Genomic DNA, 19201 nt, shown 5'->3' on the forward strand with positions numbered 1-19201 from the left:
ATTGACCAAACTTTAGCATATTGGGCAATAGGAACCTGATGTAACTTAACTTGCTGAGTCTCAGATAGCCCCGTCTCATTTAATAGCCATGCCAATTTCACATTTCAGCAAATAAACACCCGTTTCAAATTAACGCTGGATCTAAAGGTGTTAATTGTTTGAGGTTTAATGTTTGATATGTTAACATTAAATAATTCAGTAAATATACAAATATTATGGCAATCATCCATTTTTATCGGCTGTAAGACACTGCTAGAGCTGAGAACTGCTTGCTAACTGGCAAGCACAAAAACTATTTTGGGAGTACAGACCACTAGAAATTGGCAGATCGCCCTCTAGTAGTGAAAGTACGAACTGCCGGAAAGGCACAGTCGGAGGTCAATGATTATCCTGTCAAGGAAAAGTTGTATTTTATTTTATACAGGCATACTAAGACAAAAGAAATGTGACACCGTGTGCAAATTATAACATATTAGTACAAGAAAAGCTGGTATTAAACAATTAACTATACAAATGAGCAAAAGCTAAAATAGAAGCCTGTCTCTAATAAGCGCCTGTTGTGTTCCGTGATTTAAGCAAATAAACGCCAGGGCTATTAACTAAGTGTTTTTGGTACTTGTTCTTGCCACAATTAGCATAGCAGTGTACCATGTATTGTCCAAGGTTTCTGTGTAGCCAACTCTGCTCCTCAGCATTTTCTTTCAATGTACACGAGAGGCTGCTAGACACAAAGATAAACAATTCCGTTCCCTCTGTCTGCATTGTTTATTTGACATTTTTGTAGAACAACGCTTTCATTGAAGAACCTCTAAATGTGGGCAACAACATGACAATGGTCCTTCTGTAGCTCAGTTGGTAGAGCATGGTGCTTGTAACGCCAGGGTAGTGGGTTCGATCCCCGGGACCACCCCATACGTAGAATGTATGCACACATGACTGTAAGTCGCTTTGGATAAAAGCGTCTCCTAAATGGCATATATTATTATATTATTATTATATATTACAATGGCCAATACTACTTTATAGTCTTTTCAGTAGGCATGTTCTTTATATTTCATAATGATACTTTGAAAAAGTTAGCATTTGTAATCATTGTCATTTACTATTTAATATGAAGTCACAGTGAGGGATCAATGCATGACTCTAAAGACATCCTGGACATTAGCACATTAAGTTTGTTCCTCACTGTCAATCTGGGTTTCTAGTTCATCTGCATTTGTCTGTATACAGAGGAACAGCAGGCCCTTATACATGCCTGGCCAAATTTCCAATCACATTTCAAAGTACCTGAGATTAGGATTATAACATCAATGTGTAACTAACATATTATAAATGCTTACAAAAAGTAATTATAGGTTTGAGGATGAAGTCGCTTCATTTATCCATTGAAACATGTAAGTGTGCAGGGCACACTATTCAGGACTTATAAGACAGTAGCAAAACTCCACAAGTCCATTAAGGCCTTTTGTTTTGCTGAGAGGCATGCTGTTGAGACGTATCACGGCTATGGCCTATTCCATTTGAATGATGACATCCGTTTTCCTCAGGTTGAACCTTGTGATCAAATTAACATGATGAGAGCAATGAATGTGAAGGCAAAGAGTATGTGTAACATTTTGCTGCATTCTCAGTATCATCATTCTCTCTCCTGGTTTCATATCCTTTAGCTCTTTCCCCTAGCACCCACCCTTTCAGTGTCCACCACAGGAGGCTTCTGAGGTGAGAAGGGCTCATAATAATGAATGGAGCAAATGGAATGGCATCAAACACCTGGAAAACATGTGTTTGATGTATTTGATATCGTTCCACTGATTACACTCCAGCCATTATCACGAGCTCGTTCTCCCCAATTAAGCTGCCACAAACTTACGCTGCCACAAACCTTCTGTGTCCACAGATCTGAAAAGATAATACTATACTATAATAATACCAGGTCCCTGTGGTGATGGAGAAGCACCTGAATGCTCCCACAGTAGTCATTCATGTTAGTAAAAGATTACTTCAGAGGGCTGATAGGCAGGTTAAAGGAGACAGGCAAGTGGGTTCTCATTTCCGGGCCGCTACCAAGAATAGGTCACGGAATGGAATGCTTTAGTCATCTCTTCTGCCTTAAATGCTACAATTTCTCAATGGATTTGGAGTACATTCACAATTTTGACCACTTTTGTGAGAAGCCCCAGTTTTAAAAGAGGGATGGCTTGCATTCAAATATGAAAAGGGCAAAATTTATCTTATAAAATTTGGACTCAAATACAGCCAAACCCCTGCTCAGGTAACTCATCTCATTCCCACTATTTCACAGCGTTATCATCGTACTGCTACAGATAACCATATTTCCAGGGGCATAGTCTGTAATAATCTTGTGACCACACATTTGTATTCCACTGTTCTTTAAATGTACCTTTATTTAACTAAGCAAGTCAGTTGAGAACAAATTCTTATTTAGAATGACGTCCTACCGGGTAACAGTGGGTTAACTGCCTGTTTCAGGGGCAGAACGACCGATTTTTACCTTGTCAGCTCGGGGATTCGAGCCAGCAATCTTTCAGTTACTGGCCCAACGCTCTAACCACTAGGCTACCTGCCACCCTGTTACTGTTAGCCCAATCGGGAAACCGACTGTGGTAAACTCGTCCAGTGCTATTATTTAAAATATAACAAATGTGGATACCCCGAATGTTTTCGCAGAGGTATTGGGCTGTTACTACATATCAACGTACGAAGTTTGATGTCAAAGGTTATTGTGAGGCTTGCGCATCAAAAGCCCCAGCTTTAGTCTATGACATACTTCTTATTGAGGGGCTTGCACAGCAAAACCCCAGCTTCAATATTCAACATACTCCTTATTATTATTTGGCATGCTACTCCTCCTACACTGTTTCAGCTAGAAACGCCGTTCAAACTTTTAAAATGTGCAGAATGGTCTCACTCGGGTTGCTTGCATAAAATGTTTTGATTATCTTTTACTTTTTCTGTTCTACATTTGTTTGTCCTTTTTTGCTCCCCATTGTGACATCATCATTTTCAACTGCCATTCACTGTCAATGCAAAAATACATTTGACACAAATCATCGACTTTGACCACTTTTCCATAAAGACAGACTGTATGACATATTGGTCTACTTTTCTGTTATTCAATTCTGAAATAATAACAGAAATATCTAGTACAGATCTATAAAAATATAGCTATTTTAGTAACCGCGTCAACAACATTTTCTGTAACTTTTTTGCAAACAACCAACATCTGACCACAACCACACAACTATGGACCACAACCACACAAATTCTGACCATCAAGTGACCACAACCACACAACCACTGACTAGAGGTCGACCGATTATGATTTTTCAACGCTGATACCGATTTATTGGAGGACCAAAAAAAGCCAATACAGATTAATCGGACGATTTACAAAAAATATATATATATATATATATATATATATATAAAAAAGCATATATATATTTAAAAAAATGTATTTGTAATAATGACAATTACAACAATACTGAATGAGCACTTATATTAACTTAATATAATGCATCAATAAAATCAATTTAGCCTCAAATAAACAATGAAACATGTTCAATTTGGTTTAAATAATGCAAAAACAAAGTGTTGGAGAAGAAAGTAAAAGTGCAATATGTGCCTTGTAAGAAAGCTAACGTTTAAGTTCCTTGCTCAGAACATGAGAACATATGAAAGCTGGTGGTTCCTTTTAACCTGTTGATCCTACCCCCCTACTTTTTCGAACATTCTGTAAAAAATAGCGCAACATTTCAGCGCCCTGCTACTCATGCCAGGAATATAGTATATGCATATGATCAGTATGTGTGGATAGAAAACACTCCGATGTTTCTAAAACTGGTTAAATCACGGCTGTGACTATAACAGAACGTGTGTTTCATCGAAAAGCGCAGGAAAATCTGATCACTAAAAACTGGAAAATATATCAATGCGCCACTTGAATGAATTGTTGAATAGAAACCACATTACCTGGAGCCAAGGTTGCAATACCTACAGCTTCCACACGATGTCAACAGTCTTGTCATTTGTAAGTCGCTCTGGATAAGAGCGTCTGCTAAATGACTTAAATGTAATGTAAATGTAATTTGCCTAGGATTTGTTTCTTGGGTCAAACGAACAAGAGACAGCCCATTTCTTCCGGTCTCCAACAGGATATTTTGGTTGAGATTTATCCGGACATTATTTCAAGACGTAGAGCTATAGAATATACATCGCCCCGTGATCAATTGATCGATTATTAACGTTTACTAATACCTAAAGTTGCATTACAAAAGTATTTCGAAGTGTTTTGTGAAAGTTTATCGTCAACTTTTTTAATTTAAAAAAATGACGTTGCGTTATAAAACGCTGTTTTTTTCCTTGATCACACAGTCTTCATAGATCGATATCTAGGCTATATATGGACCGATTTAATCGGAAAAAAGACCCAATAGTGATGTTTATGGGACATCTAGGAGTGCCAACAAAGAAGATTGTGAAAGGTAATGAATGTTTTATATTTTATTTCTGCATTTTGTGTAGCGCCGACTATGCTAATTATTTTGTTTACGTCCCCTGCGGGTCTTTAGGGGTGTTGCATGCTATCAGATAATAGCTTCTCATGCTTTCGCCGAAAAACATTTTTAAAATCTGACTTGTTGGCTGGATTCACAACGAGTGTAGCTTTAATTCAGTACACTGCATGTGTGTTTTAATGAACGTTTGAGTTTTAACGAGTGCTATTAGCATTTAGCGTAGTGCATTTGCATTTCCAGATGTCTAGATGGGACGCCTGCGTTTTGGGTGGAGGTAAGAGGTTAACATGAGTCTTCAATATTCCTAGGTAAGAAGTTTTAGGTTGTAGTTATTATAGAAATTATAGGACTATTTCTCTCTATACCATTTGTATTTCATATACCTTTGACTATTGGATGTTCTTCTAGGCACTTTAGTATTGCCAGTGTAACAGTATAGCTTCCATCCCTCTCCTCGCCATGTGTACCTGGGCTCGAACCAGGAACACATCGACAACAGCAACCCTCGAAGCAGCGTTACCCATGCAGAGCAAGGGGAACAACTACTCCAAGTCTCAGAGCGAGTAACACTTGAAACGCTATTAGCGTGCACCCCGCACCCCCCTGCCTAATCTTGGCAGTTGATAGGCTTGAAGTCATAAACAGCTCACTGTTTGAAGCATTGCGAAAAGCTGCTGGCAAAACGCACGAAAGTGCTGTTTGAATGAATGCTTACGAGCTTGCTGGTGCCTACCATCGCTCAGTCAGACTGCTCTATCAAATCATAGACTTAATTATAACATAATAACACACAGAAATACGAGCCTTAGGTCATTAATATGGTCGAATCCGGAAACTATCATCTTGAAAACAAAACATTTATTATTTCAGTGAAATACGGAACCATTCCATATTTTATCTAACGGGTGGCATCCATAAGTCTAAATATTCCTGTTACATTGCACAACCTTCAATGTTATGTCATAATTACGTAAAATTCTGGCAAATTAGTTCGCAATGAGCCAGGCGGCCCAAACTGTTGCATATACCCTGACTCTGAGTGCAATGAACGCAAGAGAACTGACGCAATTTCACCTGGTTAATATAGCCTGCTAACCTGGATTTCTTTTAGCTAAATATGCAGAAATATTAGAAATACATACTTCTGTGTATTGATTTTAAGAAAGGCATTGATGTTTATGGTTAGGTACATGTTGGAGCAGCGACAGTCCTTTTTCGCGAATGCGCACTGCATCGATTATATGCAACGCAGGACACGCTAGATAAACTAGTACTATTATCAACCATATGTAGTTATAACTAGTGATTATGATTGATTGATTGATTGTTTTTTATAAGATAAGTTTAATGCTAGCTAGCAACTTACCTTGGCTTCTTACTGCATTCGCGTAACAGGCGGCCTCCTCGTGAGGGAGGTGGTTAGAGCGTTGGACTAGTTAACTGTAAGGTTGCAAGATTGAATCTGTAACGGAATTCTTCGTCCTCCTCTGTCGAGGAGTATGAAATGTCAGACCAATGCGCAGCGTGGTATGTGTTCATGAGGTTTATTAACTGAACAACAAAATAACAACGTGAAATAAACGAAAACCGAAACAGTCCTGAAAGGTGTAGAAAAACACTAGACATAAAATAATCACCCACAAAACACAGGTGGGAAAAGGCTACCTAAGTATGATTCTCAATCAGAGACAACGAACAACACCTGCCTCTGATTGAGAACCATACCAGGCCAAACACATAAACACAACATAGAGAAAAGAACATAGACTACCCACCCCAACTCACGCCCCGACCATACTAAAACAAGGGAGTTAACCCATCGTGCCTAGGCTATCATTGAAAATAAGAATGTGTTCTTAACACACTTGCCTAGTTAAATATAGGTGTAAAAAAAAAACGGCATCCAAAAATACCGATTTCCGATTGTTATGAAAACTTGAATTCGGCCCTAATTAATCGGCCATTCCGATTAATCGGTCGACCTCTACCACTGACCAATCATCTACTGACCACAACAACTGACCCCATCCACCCAATATCTGACCACAACTACACAATTGCTGACCACATCTAGTGATCACAACCACGTAACTTCTGACCACATAAACAACTGCTGTCCACACATCTAACTACTGACCACAACCACACAACTTTTGGCCACAACCACAAAACTAATGACCATAACTACTGACAAAAAATAATGACTACAATTAATGACCACAAAAACACAACTACTGACCACAACTACTGACCACAACCACACAACTACTGACCACTACTACTAACCACAGCTACTGACATAAAAATAACGACTACAACGAATGATCCCAGAAACACAACCGCTGACCACAACTACTGACCACAACAACATGGCTGACCACAGCCATGACTACATGGAACTCTATTCCACATCAAGTAACTGACGCAAGCATTTACATTTTATTAAAACAATTAATAAAAAAACACCTTATGGAACAACACAAACATTGGCACAGACACATGCATACACACACACACGATAACATACACACTATACATACACATGGATTTAGTACAGTAGATATGTGGTATCGGTGTGGCCTAAGGGCACACAGTGTGTTGTGAAATCTGTGAATGTATTGTAATGTTTTTAAAATTGTATAAACTGCCTTAATTTTGCTGGACCCTAGGAAGAGTAGCTGCTGCTTTGGAAGCAGCTAATGGGGATCCATAATAAATACAAACACAAACTTCTGCTATGGTCTGCACTAGCTCTGGTCCAGCGCTGGTCCTGGGAGTAGCTAGCTAGTAACCACAACCACATATTGTCTGACAACAACCACAACTACAAACCACACCACACAACTTCTGACACAACTACAGAACTACTGATCACAAACACACTACTGCTAACCACATTTAGTCGGCCATACACACACAACTACTGACCACAACCACAGCCACCCGGAAAGATGATGAAACTGAGGAATATTTCTGGTTGTAATATAAAGCCCATTTGTGGCTGATTGGCTGAGCCTGGCTCCCCGATGGGTGGGCCTGGCGCCCCTGCGCAGTCACGTGAAAGTCATAGATTAGGGACAAATATATATATTTAAATTGACAGATTTTCTTATATGAACTGTAACTCAGTAAAATCATAAAAAGTGTTGCATGTTGCATTTATATTTTTGTGCGTTTATATTTTTTAAATATATATAGATATATACAGTCGTGGCCAAAAGTTTTGAGAACGACACAAATATTAATTTTCACAAAGTCTGTTGCCTCAGTTTGTAAAGGAACATCTGACAAAAATATCTAAAGACACTGAAGCAGCAAACTTTGTGCAAATTAATATTTGTGTCATTCTCAAAACTTTTGGCCACGACTGTACACTACCATTCAAAAGTTTGGGGTCATTTAGAAATGTCCTTGTTTTTGAAAGAAAAGAACATCTTTTGTCCATTACATTAACATAAAATTGATCAGAAATAAGTGTAGACATTGTTAATGTTGTAAATTATTATTGTAGTTGGAAACGGCAGATTTGTAATTGGAATATCTACATAGGCATACAGAGGCCCATTATCAGCAATCTCCTGTGTTCAACGGCACGTTGTGTTAGCTAATCCAAGTTTATAATTTTAAAAGGCTAATTGATTATATGCAATGATTTTCTCCAATTTGTCACAGAAATGCGCTGACGTGGGAAAAAGTTTCATGTTTGGCTTGATTCAACCAAATTATGTGGTAACTGGGCAGTGATTGGTTAAAATTGCGAGCCTTCGCATAATATGCAGGAAATTGTTAATTTTGAAAAATAATTGGCGATCGCAGAATCCTAGAAGCACATGACACCCTGGTGTGTGGTAAGTCCTTCATATAAATGCATCATTATGGTGAATTTCCACTGAGGATTTACCCTGGTGTTTTACTAAAAAGGCTCAGACTTTTGTATTTCCACTTCCACTGCCCGGCTCCAGAGAGTGACTCACTGGGCCATGGCCTCCGATGACTTGCCCTGACTAGGAACCAAGGTGAGGCCACTAGTACTTTTCAGCCAGCATTTAAATAACAATGGCTAACTGTGCACATGGTTTAACACCTTCTCACAGAGCAACTGTATTGATGATGCAGAGTTCATTGGTTCTGCTCTTCTCAAGTCCTAAGTGTCAGCCCTAGCTATGGAAACTCAGTTCCAAAACATTATCACAAGACATTAACATAATCAGTGGCGACACACTGGTACTGCTAAAATTAGATCTGTGAATGCCAAAGAGATTGATGGGAAGGAGCTTGGGCCTATATGACCTGGGCCAGACTTACATTTCTCTTATGGCTTCCATTCTCTGTATGTACTGTGGAGGGCATTTGTAACCCCAACGCCTTCTCAATGTCTGTAAAAAAATAATAATACTCATAATAAAACTTCTTGCCATGGTACCACAGTGACATGACACTACAAGCATTTTGAATAATGGACAAGAGAAAGAAGAATGTGGTTTCTCCTACTTTCCAGACAACAGCTCACAAACTCAGAGGGGCATTAAGAGTACCTGTGAGAATCTGGTCAATCTTTTCCACGACCATGTCGGCGTCCTCCTCAGAGAAGCACATGGGTGGTTTGAACTTGAGGACATTGCGATGAGGACCATCTGCACTTAGAAGGATGTGTTGTTCCTTCAGTCTGGGGAAACAGAGTTTGGAACTCCATATTTGTCCTAATGAAACAAGCATACTGCAATATCTGTTCTGGGTCTACAAGTCTCTTCTGGATAAATTACAATTAAGATTTTCAAGAGAAGATATGTTTCTTCACTTGAGGCCATCCCCCAAGTGCTGAACTATAGTTTAGGTTACTATAGTACAGCCACGTTTATACTGGGGTTGAGACAATGGCTGTCAATGACGAGTATGCCAAAACATTTACATAACTGTTGTGTTAACACTACAACTAGGAGGAGGTGCCCAACGATTTTTGGTCTTAATATGCTTATATAACTGCACTTAGTTTATGTGTGCTTCTGCATTACTCAATTTATAAACTTTGATTGAGATCATTACAATACGACACATCACCGGTATCATGTGATGTTTGAAACCTAAACCAACATGGGCCTCAAAAATACTCACAGAACTTGATCCTAAAAAAACAAGTCAGAATCCATGGCAAATTGTGAATTAAAAACCTTATACTTGATTTGAAAATGTGCTATTTGATTTAACATGATTCTAATTGATAAAACATGCTTCTATGTGTGATTTACACGGCTTAATAAATGTGCAGACATTTTTATAAACTGTGTTTAATCTCACTTTAAGAACTGACCATATGCTAAAATGCCGTATAAAAACTAAGTATGTTTTATAAAATGGCCTAAATGAGTCACTCACTTGTAAATGATGTCCTGAGCTTCCGCTGTAGCAGGGGTCAGTTTCACCCGATCTCTCACAAGCTCCGCCCCAACAAACAGGCCACGACCCCTATCAGACATTACATCATCACAGTCTGAACCCTGACACACACACAGAGCTTTTGTGAACCTCTGTCATGTTGAACGTTACCAGCTGCATTTCTAAGAATCCTCTATAGGTTTCAGGGTAATTTGACACTGGATATGTACATTGGCATATTGTAGTGGTGAGTGATAGGCACCAACTAGAAAAATGCAACTGATATAAGTATGGACTTTTCCTAAAGGAGCCTAAAACCTACTCAACCCGTTTGAATACAATGGGAAGCCTATCTACCGTTGATTGCACATCAGCATGCTAAGTTGAGAGCCTGTGAGAAGGGTTTTGTGCATGCAGTAGCAGTTAGCATTTTTACATAATGGGAAGGATAACAGGACGGATCAATCGATATCACAATATGCCTTGCCATGTCAAATTATTGATATTGGTGCCCATCACTACTAGTGGTAAAAGCATTGGTATTGTGTATATTTGTATATACTTAAAAATTACTTAAGTCTAATTTCTTCAGTGTGCACAAAATGTTTTGTAATTACTTAAGTCTAATTATTCAGTGTAAATTTACAGCTATTACTTGCCTAATACTTTACAATACCATATTGTTTAAACCCCCCCCCGCCAAAAAAAAAATTCTGACTAAAAACATTATTGATGTTGTATATCTGCAAATACTGAAACACAACTGTGACACCCAAATACATGATCAATGGTAAATGTGTAGAGCTCTAAGCTATTGCAATATTAGGGAGTCAGTATCAGGCTCAGATGATGTCTCTCTCCCCCTTAGTTAAGTGAGTAGACCTACTTGATATTTCTTGCCAGTGGATGTTTTTCCCTGTGTGTGTCAAATCAAATCAAATCAAATGTTATTGGTCACATACACATATGTCGCATATGTTATTGTGGGTGTAGTATAATGCTTGTGTTCCTGGCTCTAATAGTGCAGTAATATCTAACAATACACACAAATCTAAAAGTAAAATAATGGAATTAAGAAATGGAGAAATATTAGGATGTGCAATGTCCGGAGTATGAATACATACACTACCGTTCAAAAGTTTGGGGCCACTTAGAAATGTCCTTGTTTTAGAAAGAAAAGCACATTTTCTGTCCATTAAAATAACAAATATCAAATTGATCAGAAATACAGTGTTGACATTTTTCATGTTGTAAATGACTATTGTAGCTGGAAACAGCAGATTTTTTATGGAAAATCTACATAGGCGTACAGAGGCCCATTATCCGCAACCATCACTCCCGTGTTCCAATGGCACATTGTGTTAGCTAATCCAAGTTTTAAAAGGCTAAGTGATCATTAGATCATTAGAAAACCCCTTTGCAATTATGTTAGCACAGCTGAAAACTGTTGTTCTGATTAAAGAAGCATTAAAACTAGCCTTCTTTAGCATTTGTGGGTTCAATTACAATCTCAAAATGGCCAGAAACAAAGAACTTTCTTCTGAAACTCATCAGTCTATTCTTGTTCTGAGATATGATATATTTTTGATTTTAGATTCTTCAAAGTAGCCACCTTTTGCCTTGATGACAGCTTTGCACACTCTTGGCATTCTCTCAACCAACTTCATGAGGAATGATTTTCCAACTGTCTTGAAGTTCCCATATATGCTGAGCACTTGTTGGCTGCTTTTCCTGCGGTCCAACTCATCCTAAACCATCTCAATTGGTTTGAGGTCGGTTGATTGTGGAGGCCAGGCCATCTGATGCAGCACTCCATCACTCTCCTGGTGTGTTTTGGGTCATTGTCCTGTTGAAAAACAAATGATAGTCCCACTAAGCGTAAACCAGGTGGGATGGCTTATCGCTTACCGCCACCAATAGGTCCACAGATGATACAATCACCATCACACTGCAAACTGCCCTAACCCATCTGGACAAGAGTAATACCTATGTAAGAATGCTGTTCATTGACTACAGCTCAGCATTCAAAACCATAGTACCCTCCAAACTCATCATTAAGCTTGAGACCCTGGGTCTCGACCCTGCCCTGTGCATTTGGATCCTGGACTTTCTGACGGGCCGCCTCCAGGTGGAAGTTAGGAAATAACATCTCTACCCCGCTGATCCTCAAGAATGGGGCCCCACAAGGGTGCGTTCTCAGCCTTCTCCTGTACTCCCTGTTCACCCATGACTGCATGGCCATGCACGCCTCCAACTCAATCATCAAGTTTGTGGACAACACTACAGTGGTAGGCTTGATTACCAACAACAACGAGACAGCCTACAGGAGAGGAGGTGAGGGCCCTCGGAGTGTGGTGTCAGGAAAGTAATCTCTCACTCAACTTCAACGAAACAAAGGAGATGATCATGGACTTCAGGAAACAGCAGAGGTAGCACCCCCCTATCCACATCGACGGAACAGTAGTGGAGAAGGTGGAAAGTGTAAGTTCCTCGGCGTACACATCACGGACAAACTGAAATGGTGCAGACCGCACTACCCTCTGGAGAGCCTTGCGGTTGAGGGCGGTGCAGTTGCCATACCAGGCGGGGATACAGCCCGACAGGATGTTCTCAATTGTGTATCTGTCGATGTTTGTGAGGGTTTAGGTGAAAAGACAAATTTCTTCAGCCTCCTGAAGTTGAGGTGTGATGGTGTGGGGGTGCTTTGTTTTAAATTCAAGGCACACTTATCAAATCAAATTTGACCATACACATGGTTAGCAGATGTTAATGCGAGTGTAGTGAAATGCTTGTGCTTCTAGTTCCGACAATGCAGTAATATCTAACAAGTAATCTAACAAATTCACAACGACTACCTTATACACACAATGTATGGGGATGGAATAAGAATATGCACATATAAATATATGGATGCGCGATGGTGGTGCGGCATAGGCAAGATGCAAAAGATGGTATGAAATACAGTATATACAGTGGGGCAAAAAGTATTTAGTCAGCCACCAATTGTGCAAGTTCTCCCACTTAAAAAGATGAGAGAGGCCTGTAATTTTGACCATAGGTACAATTCAACTACAACAGACAAAATGAGGGAAAACAATCCAGAAAATCACACTGTAGGATTTTTAATGAATTTATTTGCAAATGATGGTGGAAAATAGGTATTTGGTCACCTACAAACAAGCAAGATGTCTGGCTCCCACAGACCTGTAACTTCTTCTTTAAGAGGCTCCTCTGTCCTCCACTCGTTACCTGTATTAATGGCACCTGTTTGAACTTGTTATCAGTATAAAAGACACCTGTCCACAACCTCAAACAGTCACACTCCAAACTCCACTATGGCCAAGACCAAAGACCTGTCAAAGGACACCAGAAACAAAATTGTAGACGTGCACCAGGCTGGGAAGACTGAATCTGCAATAGGTAAGCAGCTTGGTTTGAAGAAATCAACTGTGGGAGCAATTATTAGGAGATGGAAGACATACAAGACCACTGATAATTTCCCTCGATCTGGGGCTCCACGCAAGATCTCACCCCGTGGGGTCAAAATGATCACAAGAACGGTGAGCAAAAATCCCAGAACCACACAGGGGGACCTAGTGAATGACCTGCAGAGAGCTGGGACCAAAGTAACAAAGCCTATCATCAGTAACACACTACGCCGCCAGGGACTCAAATCCTGCATTGCCAGATGTGTCCCCCTGCTTAAGCCAGTACATGTCCAGGCCCGTCTGAAGTTTGCTAGAGAGCATTTGGATGATCCAGAAGAAGATTGGGAGAATGTTATATGATCAGATGAAACCAAAATATAACTTTTTGGTAAAAACTCAACTCGTCGTGTTTGGAGGACAAAGAATGCTAAGTTAGGGCCTCCCGGGTGGCGCAGTGATCAGCTGTGACATCAGAGACTGTGGGTTCGCGCCCAGGCTCTGTCGTAACCGGCTGCGACCGGGAGGTCCGTGGGGCGACGCACAAATGGCCTAGCGTCGCCCGGGTTAGGGAGGGCTTGGCCGGTAGGGATGTCCCTGTCTCATCACGCACCAGCGACTCCTGTGGCGGGCCGGGCGCAGTGCGCGCTAACCAAGGTTGCCAGGTGCACAGTGTTTCCTCAAACACATTGGTGCGGCTGGCTTCCGGGTTGGATGCGTGCTGTGTTAAGAAGCAGTGCGGCTTGGTTGGGTTGTGTATCGGAGGACGCATGACTTTCAACCTTCGTCTCTCCCGAGCCCGTACGGGAGTTGTAGCGATGAGACAAGATAGTAGCTACTAAAAACAATTGGATACCATGAAATTGGGGAGAAAAGGGGGTAAAATTCCAACAAAAAAAACACAATAAAGAAGAATGCTGATTTGCATCCAAAGAACACCATACTTACTGTGAAGCATGGGGGTGGAAACATCATGCCTTGGGGCTGTTTTTCTGCAAAGGGACCAGAACGACTGATCCGTATAAAGGAAAGAATGCCATGTATCGTGAGATTTTGAGTGAAAACCTGCTTCCATCAGCAAGGGCATTGAAGATGAAACGTGGCTGGGTCTTTCAGCATGACAATGATCCCAAACACACCATTATTAAATCCATTTATTAAAGTGGCCAGTGATTTTAGTCTGTATGTTGGCAGCAGCCTCTCTATGTTATAGTGATGGCTGTTTAATGGTCTGATGGCCTTGAGATAGAAGCTGTTTTTCAGTCTCTCGGTTCCAGCTTTGATGCACCTGTGTTGACCTCACCTTCTGGATGATAGCGAGGTGAACAGGCAGTTGCTCGGGTGGTTGTTGTCCTTGATTATCTTTTTGGCCTTCCTGTAACACCGGGTGCTGTAGGAGTCCTGGAGGGCATGTAGTTTGCCACGCGGTGATGCGTTGTGCAGACCGCATTACCCTCTGGAGAGCCTTGCGGTTGAGGGCGGTGCAGTTGCCGTACCAGGCTGACTATGGGACTAAGCTAAGGACCCTGGGACTAAACACCTCCCTCTGAAACTGGATCCTGGACTTCCTGACGAGCCGCACCCAGGTTGTAAGGGTAGGTAACAACACATCCGCCACGCTGATCCTCAACACAGGGGCCCCTCAGAGGTGCGTGCTTAGTCCCCCCTTGTACACCCTGTTCACTCATGACTGCACAGCCAGGCACGACTCAAACACCATCATTAAGTTTGCCGATGACACAGTGGAGACAGCCTATAGGGAGGAGGTCAGAAACCTGGCCGTGTGGTGCCAGGACAGCAACCTCTCCCTCAATGTGAGCAAGACAAAGGAGATGATTGTCGACTACAGGAAAAGGAGGACCAAGCATGCCCCCATTCTCATCGGCGGGGCTGTAGTGGAGCAGGTTGACAGCTTCAAGTTCCTTGGTGTCCACATCACCAACAAACTAACATGGTCCAAGCACACCAAGACAGTCGTGAAGAGGGCACGACAAAACCTATTCCCCCTCAGGATACTGAAAAGATTTGGCATGGGTCCTCAGATCCTCCAAAGGTTCTACAGCTGCACCATGGAAAGCATCCTGATTGGTTGCATCACTGCCTGGCATGGCAACTGCTCAGCCTCCAACCGCCAGGCACTACAGAGGGTAGCTTCCCGCCATCCAGGACCTCTATACCAGGCGGTGTCAGAGGAAGGCCCTAAAAATTATCAAAAGACTCCAGACACCCTAGTCATAGACTGTTCTCTCTGCTACCGCACTGCAAGCGGTACCGGAGCACCAAGTCTAGGTGCACAAGGCTTCTAAATCAGCTTCTACCCCCAAGGCATAAGACTCCTGAACATCTAATTGAATGGCTACCCAGACTATTTTCATTGCCACCCCCCACACAACTTTTACACTGATGCTACTCTCTGTTATTATCTATGCATAGTCACTTTAATAACTCTACCTACATGTACATATTACCTCGACTACATTAACTCTGTACCGGTACCCTCTTTGTATAGTCTCACTATTGTTATTTTACTGCTGCTCTTTAACTAATTGTTACTTTCAATTTCTTATTCTTATTCATATTTTTTTAACTGCATTGCAGGTTAGGGGCTTGTAAGTAAGCAATTCACTTTAAGGTCTACACCTGATTTGAAATACATAGGGCAGCAGCCTCTAAGGTCCAGGGATGAGTAACCGGATGGTAGCCAACTAGTGACAGTGACTAAGTTCAGGGCAGGGTACTGGGTGGAAGCCGGCTAGTGATGGCTATTTAATAGTCTGATGGCCTTGCGATAGAAGCTGTTTTTCAGTCTGTTGGTCCCAGCTTTGATGCACCTGTACTGATCTTCTGGACGATAGGTCAGGCCGTGGCTCAGGTGGCTGATGTTCTTGATGATCTTCTTGGCTTTCCTGTGACAGTGGGTGCCGAAGATGTCCAGGGCTGGCAGTGCGGTGATGCGTTGTGCTGACCGCAACACCCTCTGGAAAGCCCTGCGGTTATGGAAGGTGCAGTGTGTGCGTGTGTGTGTGTACCTGATATCCCCCACTAGTGGATGCTTCTCTTTCTGCTGCTCCAGCAGTCGCATCAGGTAGCCCCCCACTCGTAGCGCGTTGCCTTGGAGATCCTCTTTCTCAATCACGTCCAGCACAGCAAGGCCGATGGCACAGGACACAGGGTTACCGCCAAACTGGGAAATCCAAGTTGCAGAAAACAGTCAGGTCATGTACAACTGGAAGACAAATCTGCTGGGAATTGGCGAAATTTGCTAAATTTCACCTATTTACATTTATACTGAGTATATAAAACATTACGGTCACCTGCTCTTTCCATGACATAGACTGACCAGGTTAATCAAGGTGACAGCTATAATACCTTATTGGCTTGTTAAATCCAATTCAATCAGTGTTGTTGAAGGGGAGGAGAAAGGTCAAATAAGGATTTTTAAGCCTTGAAATAATTGAGACATGGATTGTGTATGTGTGTCATTCAGAGGGTGAATGGGAAAGACAAAATATTTAGGTGCCTTTGAACAGGGTATCGTAGTGTCAAGAACTGCAACACTGCTGGGTTTTTCACGCCCAACAGTTTCCTGTGTGTATCAAGAATGGTCCACCACCCAAAGGACAACCAGCCAACTTGACACAACTATGGGAAGCATTGGAGTCAACATGGGCCAACATCCTTGTGGAATGCTTTCGACACCTTGTAGTGTCCATGCCCCGATGAATTGAGGCTGTTCTGAGGGCCAAGGGGGGGGAGCAACTCAATATTAGGAATGTGTTCCTAATGTTTTGTACACTCAGTGTATTTACAATTAGTTAGCTTCACTCTTTTGCTGGCTACAAAACACTCCTTCCTTCTCGCCTCCAAGCATGAAGGAAGGAGTGGTTGGTAGGTAGCAAGTGTGAAGCTAACTAATTGTAAATACAGTGTACAAACATTAGGAACAGTTAAGTTAACGTTTGACAGTTTATGTAACCACTTGGTTGCTAATCCTCTTACCGTGTTGAAGTACTCCATGCCAGAGTTCTTGAAGGCCTCTGCTACCTCTCTTGTGGTGACCACACATGACATGGGGTGCCCGTTGCCGATGGGCTTGCCCATGGTGACAATGTCAGGCACAAAGTCTTCTCCCTGTAGCTGGAAGGCCCAGAAGTGGGTGCCAACACGGCCAAATCCCACCTGCACCTCGTCAGCGATGAATAGGCCACCAGCCTGGCGAACATGTCTGTGGGGGAGAGGAACAGTGCACTGGTATGGAAGTACTCGTGCACACACACACTGCTGCAATTTGTCAGCTACAAAACAACAAATGTATTTACTTGCAACACAAAAATAAATCAAATTAAAAGTTGCCTCTTGTGCTCTTTCATAAATAACAATAATGTAAATGTTAGCCAATTACCACCAAAAATTTATACGATTGCCAATCAGATCACAGTGCATCTTATAACACCCAATTTCAGTGTGGCGATGGGCCAATCGCAATCCACAAATAGCAGGTGTAAATGGGGTCTTATAGTGAGTAAATGCAGTCTCTTGGTACATACTGTGCCACTTTCTGGAAGTAGCCTGCAGGGGGAATGACTTGCCCACCACAACTCTGCAGCGACTCTGCAATAAAAGCAGCAACCTGCACAAGAGAAGAGCACATCAGACCCAACACCATGTCTCCCCTTATGTCAAGACCCACAGATAGGGGAAAGACTTGTCCCAGGTAGTGTCCCAGATCTATGAACCTGTGAATTCCTCTCTCCCCTTTTTCATAACAGTGGAGTCTCACTTTTTGGCTAACATTTAGCCATTCCCAGCCAGGAAGAAAACAATCTCACTACGCCTTAAAGCACAATAGCAACAAGATGAAAAAGATATGGTTAAAGGCATAAGATGAGACTGCATCATACAGAAAAAGGTCCGTTAGGCTGGCTTGTCTTCTGGGAGAACTGCATTGTAAATCCATCGATTTCCATCTCTTTGCCTTCTAGGGCGGCCATCACTTCCATCTTGCTACTGAACTGGGAATGACTGATGTCAGAAAGTAAAGATGGGACCTTCCATTGGATTTGGCTGTGGATCTCCCAGGTTTTTCCTGGAACAGAGGGTTAATCCAGCCAGTGTCATTGGCCCTGGGAAGCCCCACAAGAGCCCCTGTAAATCAGTGTAACCAGGGGACAGGCAGATCTGTGGAGTTCCTCTATGCAGCCCATTCTCGTCCCTGACCTGAGAGTGGGAGAAACAGCAAGAGAAGAGATAGGAATGACGGGGGGGGGGGGGGGGGAAGAAGGAGGGGTGGAAGATACAATTGTTATTGCCTGTGTTGGGGGGGAAAAACGGGCAAAAACAGGCAACTTCCTTTGTGTATGGGCAGTGCTTGATTTCGGCAGGAGCTCACCAGAACTGAGCACCTCAAATGTTCTACATTGTGTGATGGGTAAATAGTTATTTCATGTAAAGAAAATCAACACTGGACTACAAAACATTAGAATACCTTAGAAGTACAGTCCAGATTTGAAGACCACATCTTGCAGACATCCTGTACAAGTACCTAAAGCCTAGACAGACTGCCATCTACTGTAGATAAATGTGACTCGTTTCAAGAAACTCTGTGTATGTCTCACATCACTACTTCACAGGAGAGGCATATAAATATGTTTTTTGGCAGAAATGCCTTATGGAACATGTGAACTTTTATGTGCCTTAATAACAAACTTGTATGCCATCTATAAATACAAAATACAATTGTTAAATAAAGAGCCTAGTTGGTTTAGCCATGGAAAAATACAGGAACCCTCCTGCTAGCCATGATTGGCTGAGATAATGGATGGGCTGGACATGCTGAGAGATGTTCGGATTGGTCTGCTATGTAAC

At 41.8% G+C, this 19201-nt stretch overlaps 1 protein-coding gene across 1 annotated transcript in view; it reads right to left on the reverse strand.

The window, feature by feature from the left end:
* Nucleotides 1-378: 378 nt before the first annotated feature.
* Nucleotides 379-19201, reverse strand: part of etnppl (ethanolamine-phosphate phospho-lyase) — a 46433-nt gene continuing 27610 nt past the window's right edge. The window contains exons 7-13 of the mRNA XM_046319382.1: nt 17884-17966; nt 17336-17561; nt 16366-16520; nt 9912-10001; nt 9074-9204; nt 8844-8914; nt 379-1554 (exon numbers count right to left, since the gene is read on the reverse strand). Of these exons, the coding sequence (XP_046175338.1) occupies nt 1456-1554; nt 8844-8914; nt 9074-9204; nt 9912-10001; nt 16366-16520; nt 17336-17561; nt 17884-17966 (855 nt within the window). The 3' untranslated portion in view covers nt 379-1455. The remainder of the gene's footprint in view (nt 1555-8843; nt 8915-9073; nt 9205-9911; nt 10002-16365; nt 16521-17335; nt 17562-17883; nt 17967-19201) is intronic.

This window comes from Oncorhynchus gorbuscha, linkage group LG21 (assembly GCF_021184085.1).
Source record: "Oncorhynchus gorbuscha isolate QuinsamMale2020 ecotype Even-year linkage group LG21, OgorEven_v1.0, whole genome shotgun sequence".
Classification (NCBI taxonomy): Eukaryota; Metazoa; Chordata; class Actinopteri; order Salmoniformes; family Salmonidae; genus Oncorhynchus; species Oncorhynchus gorbuscha.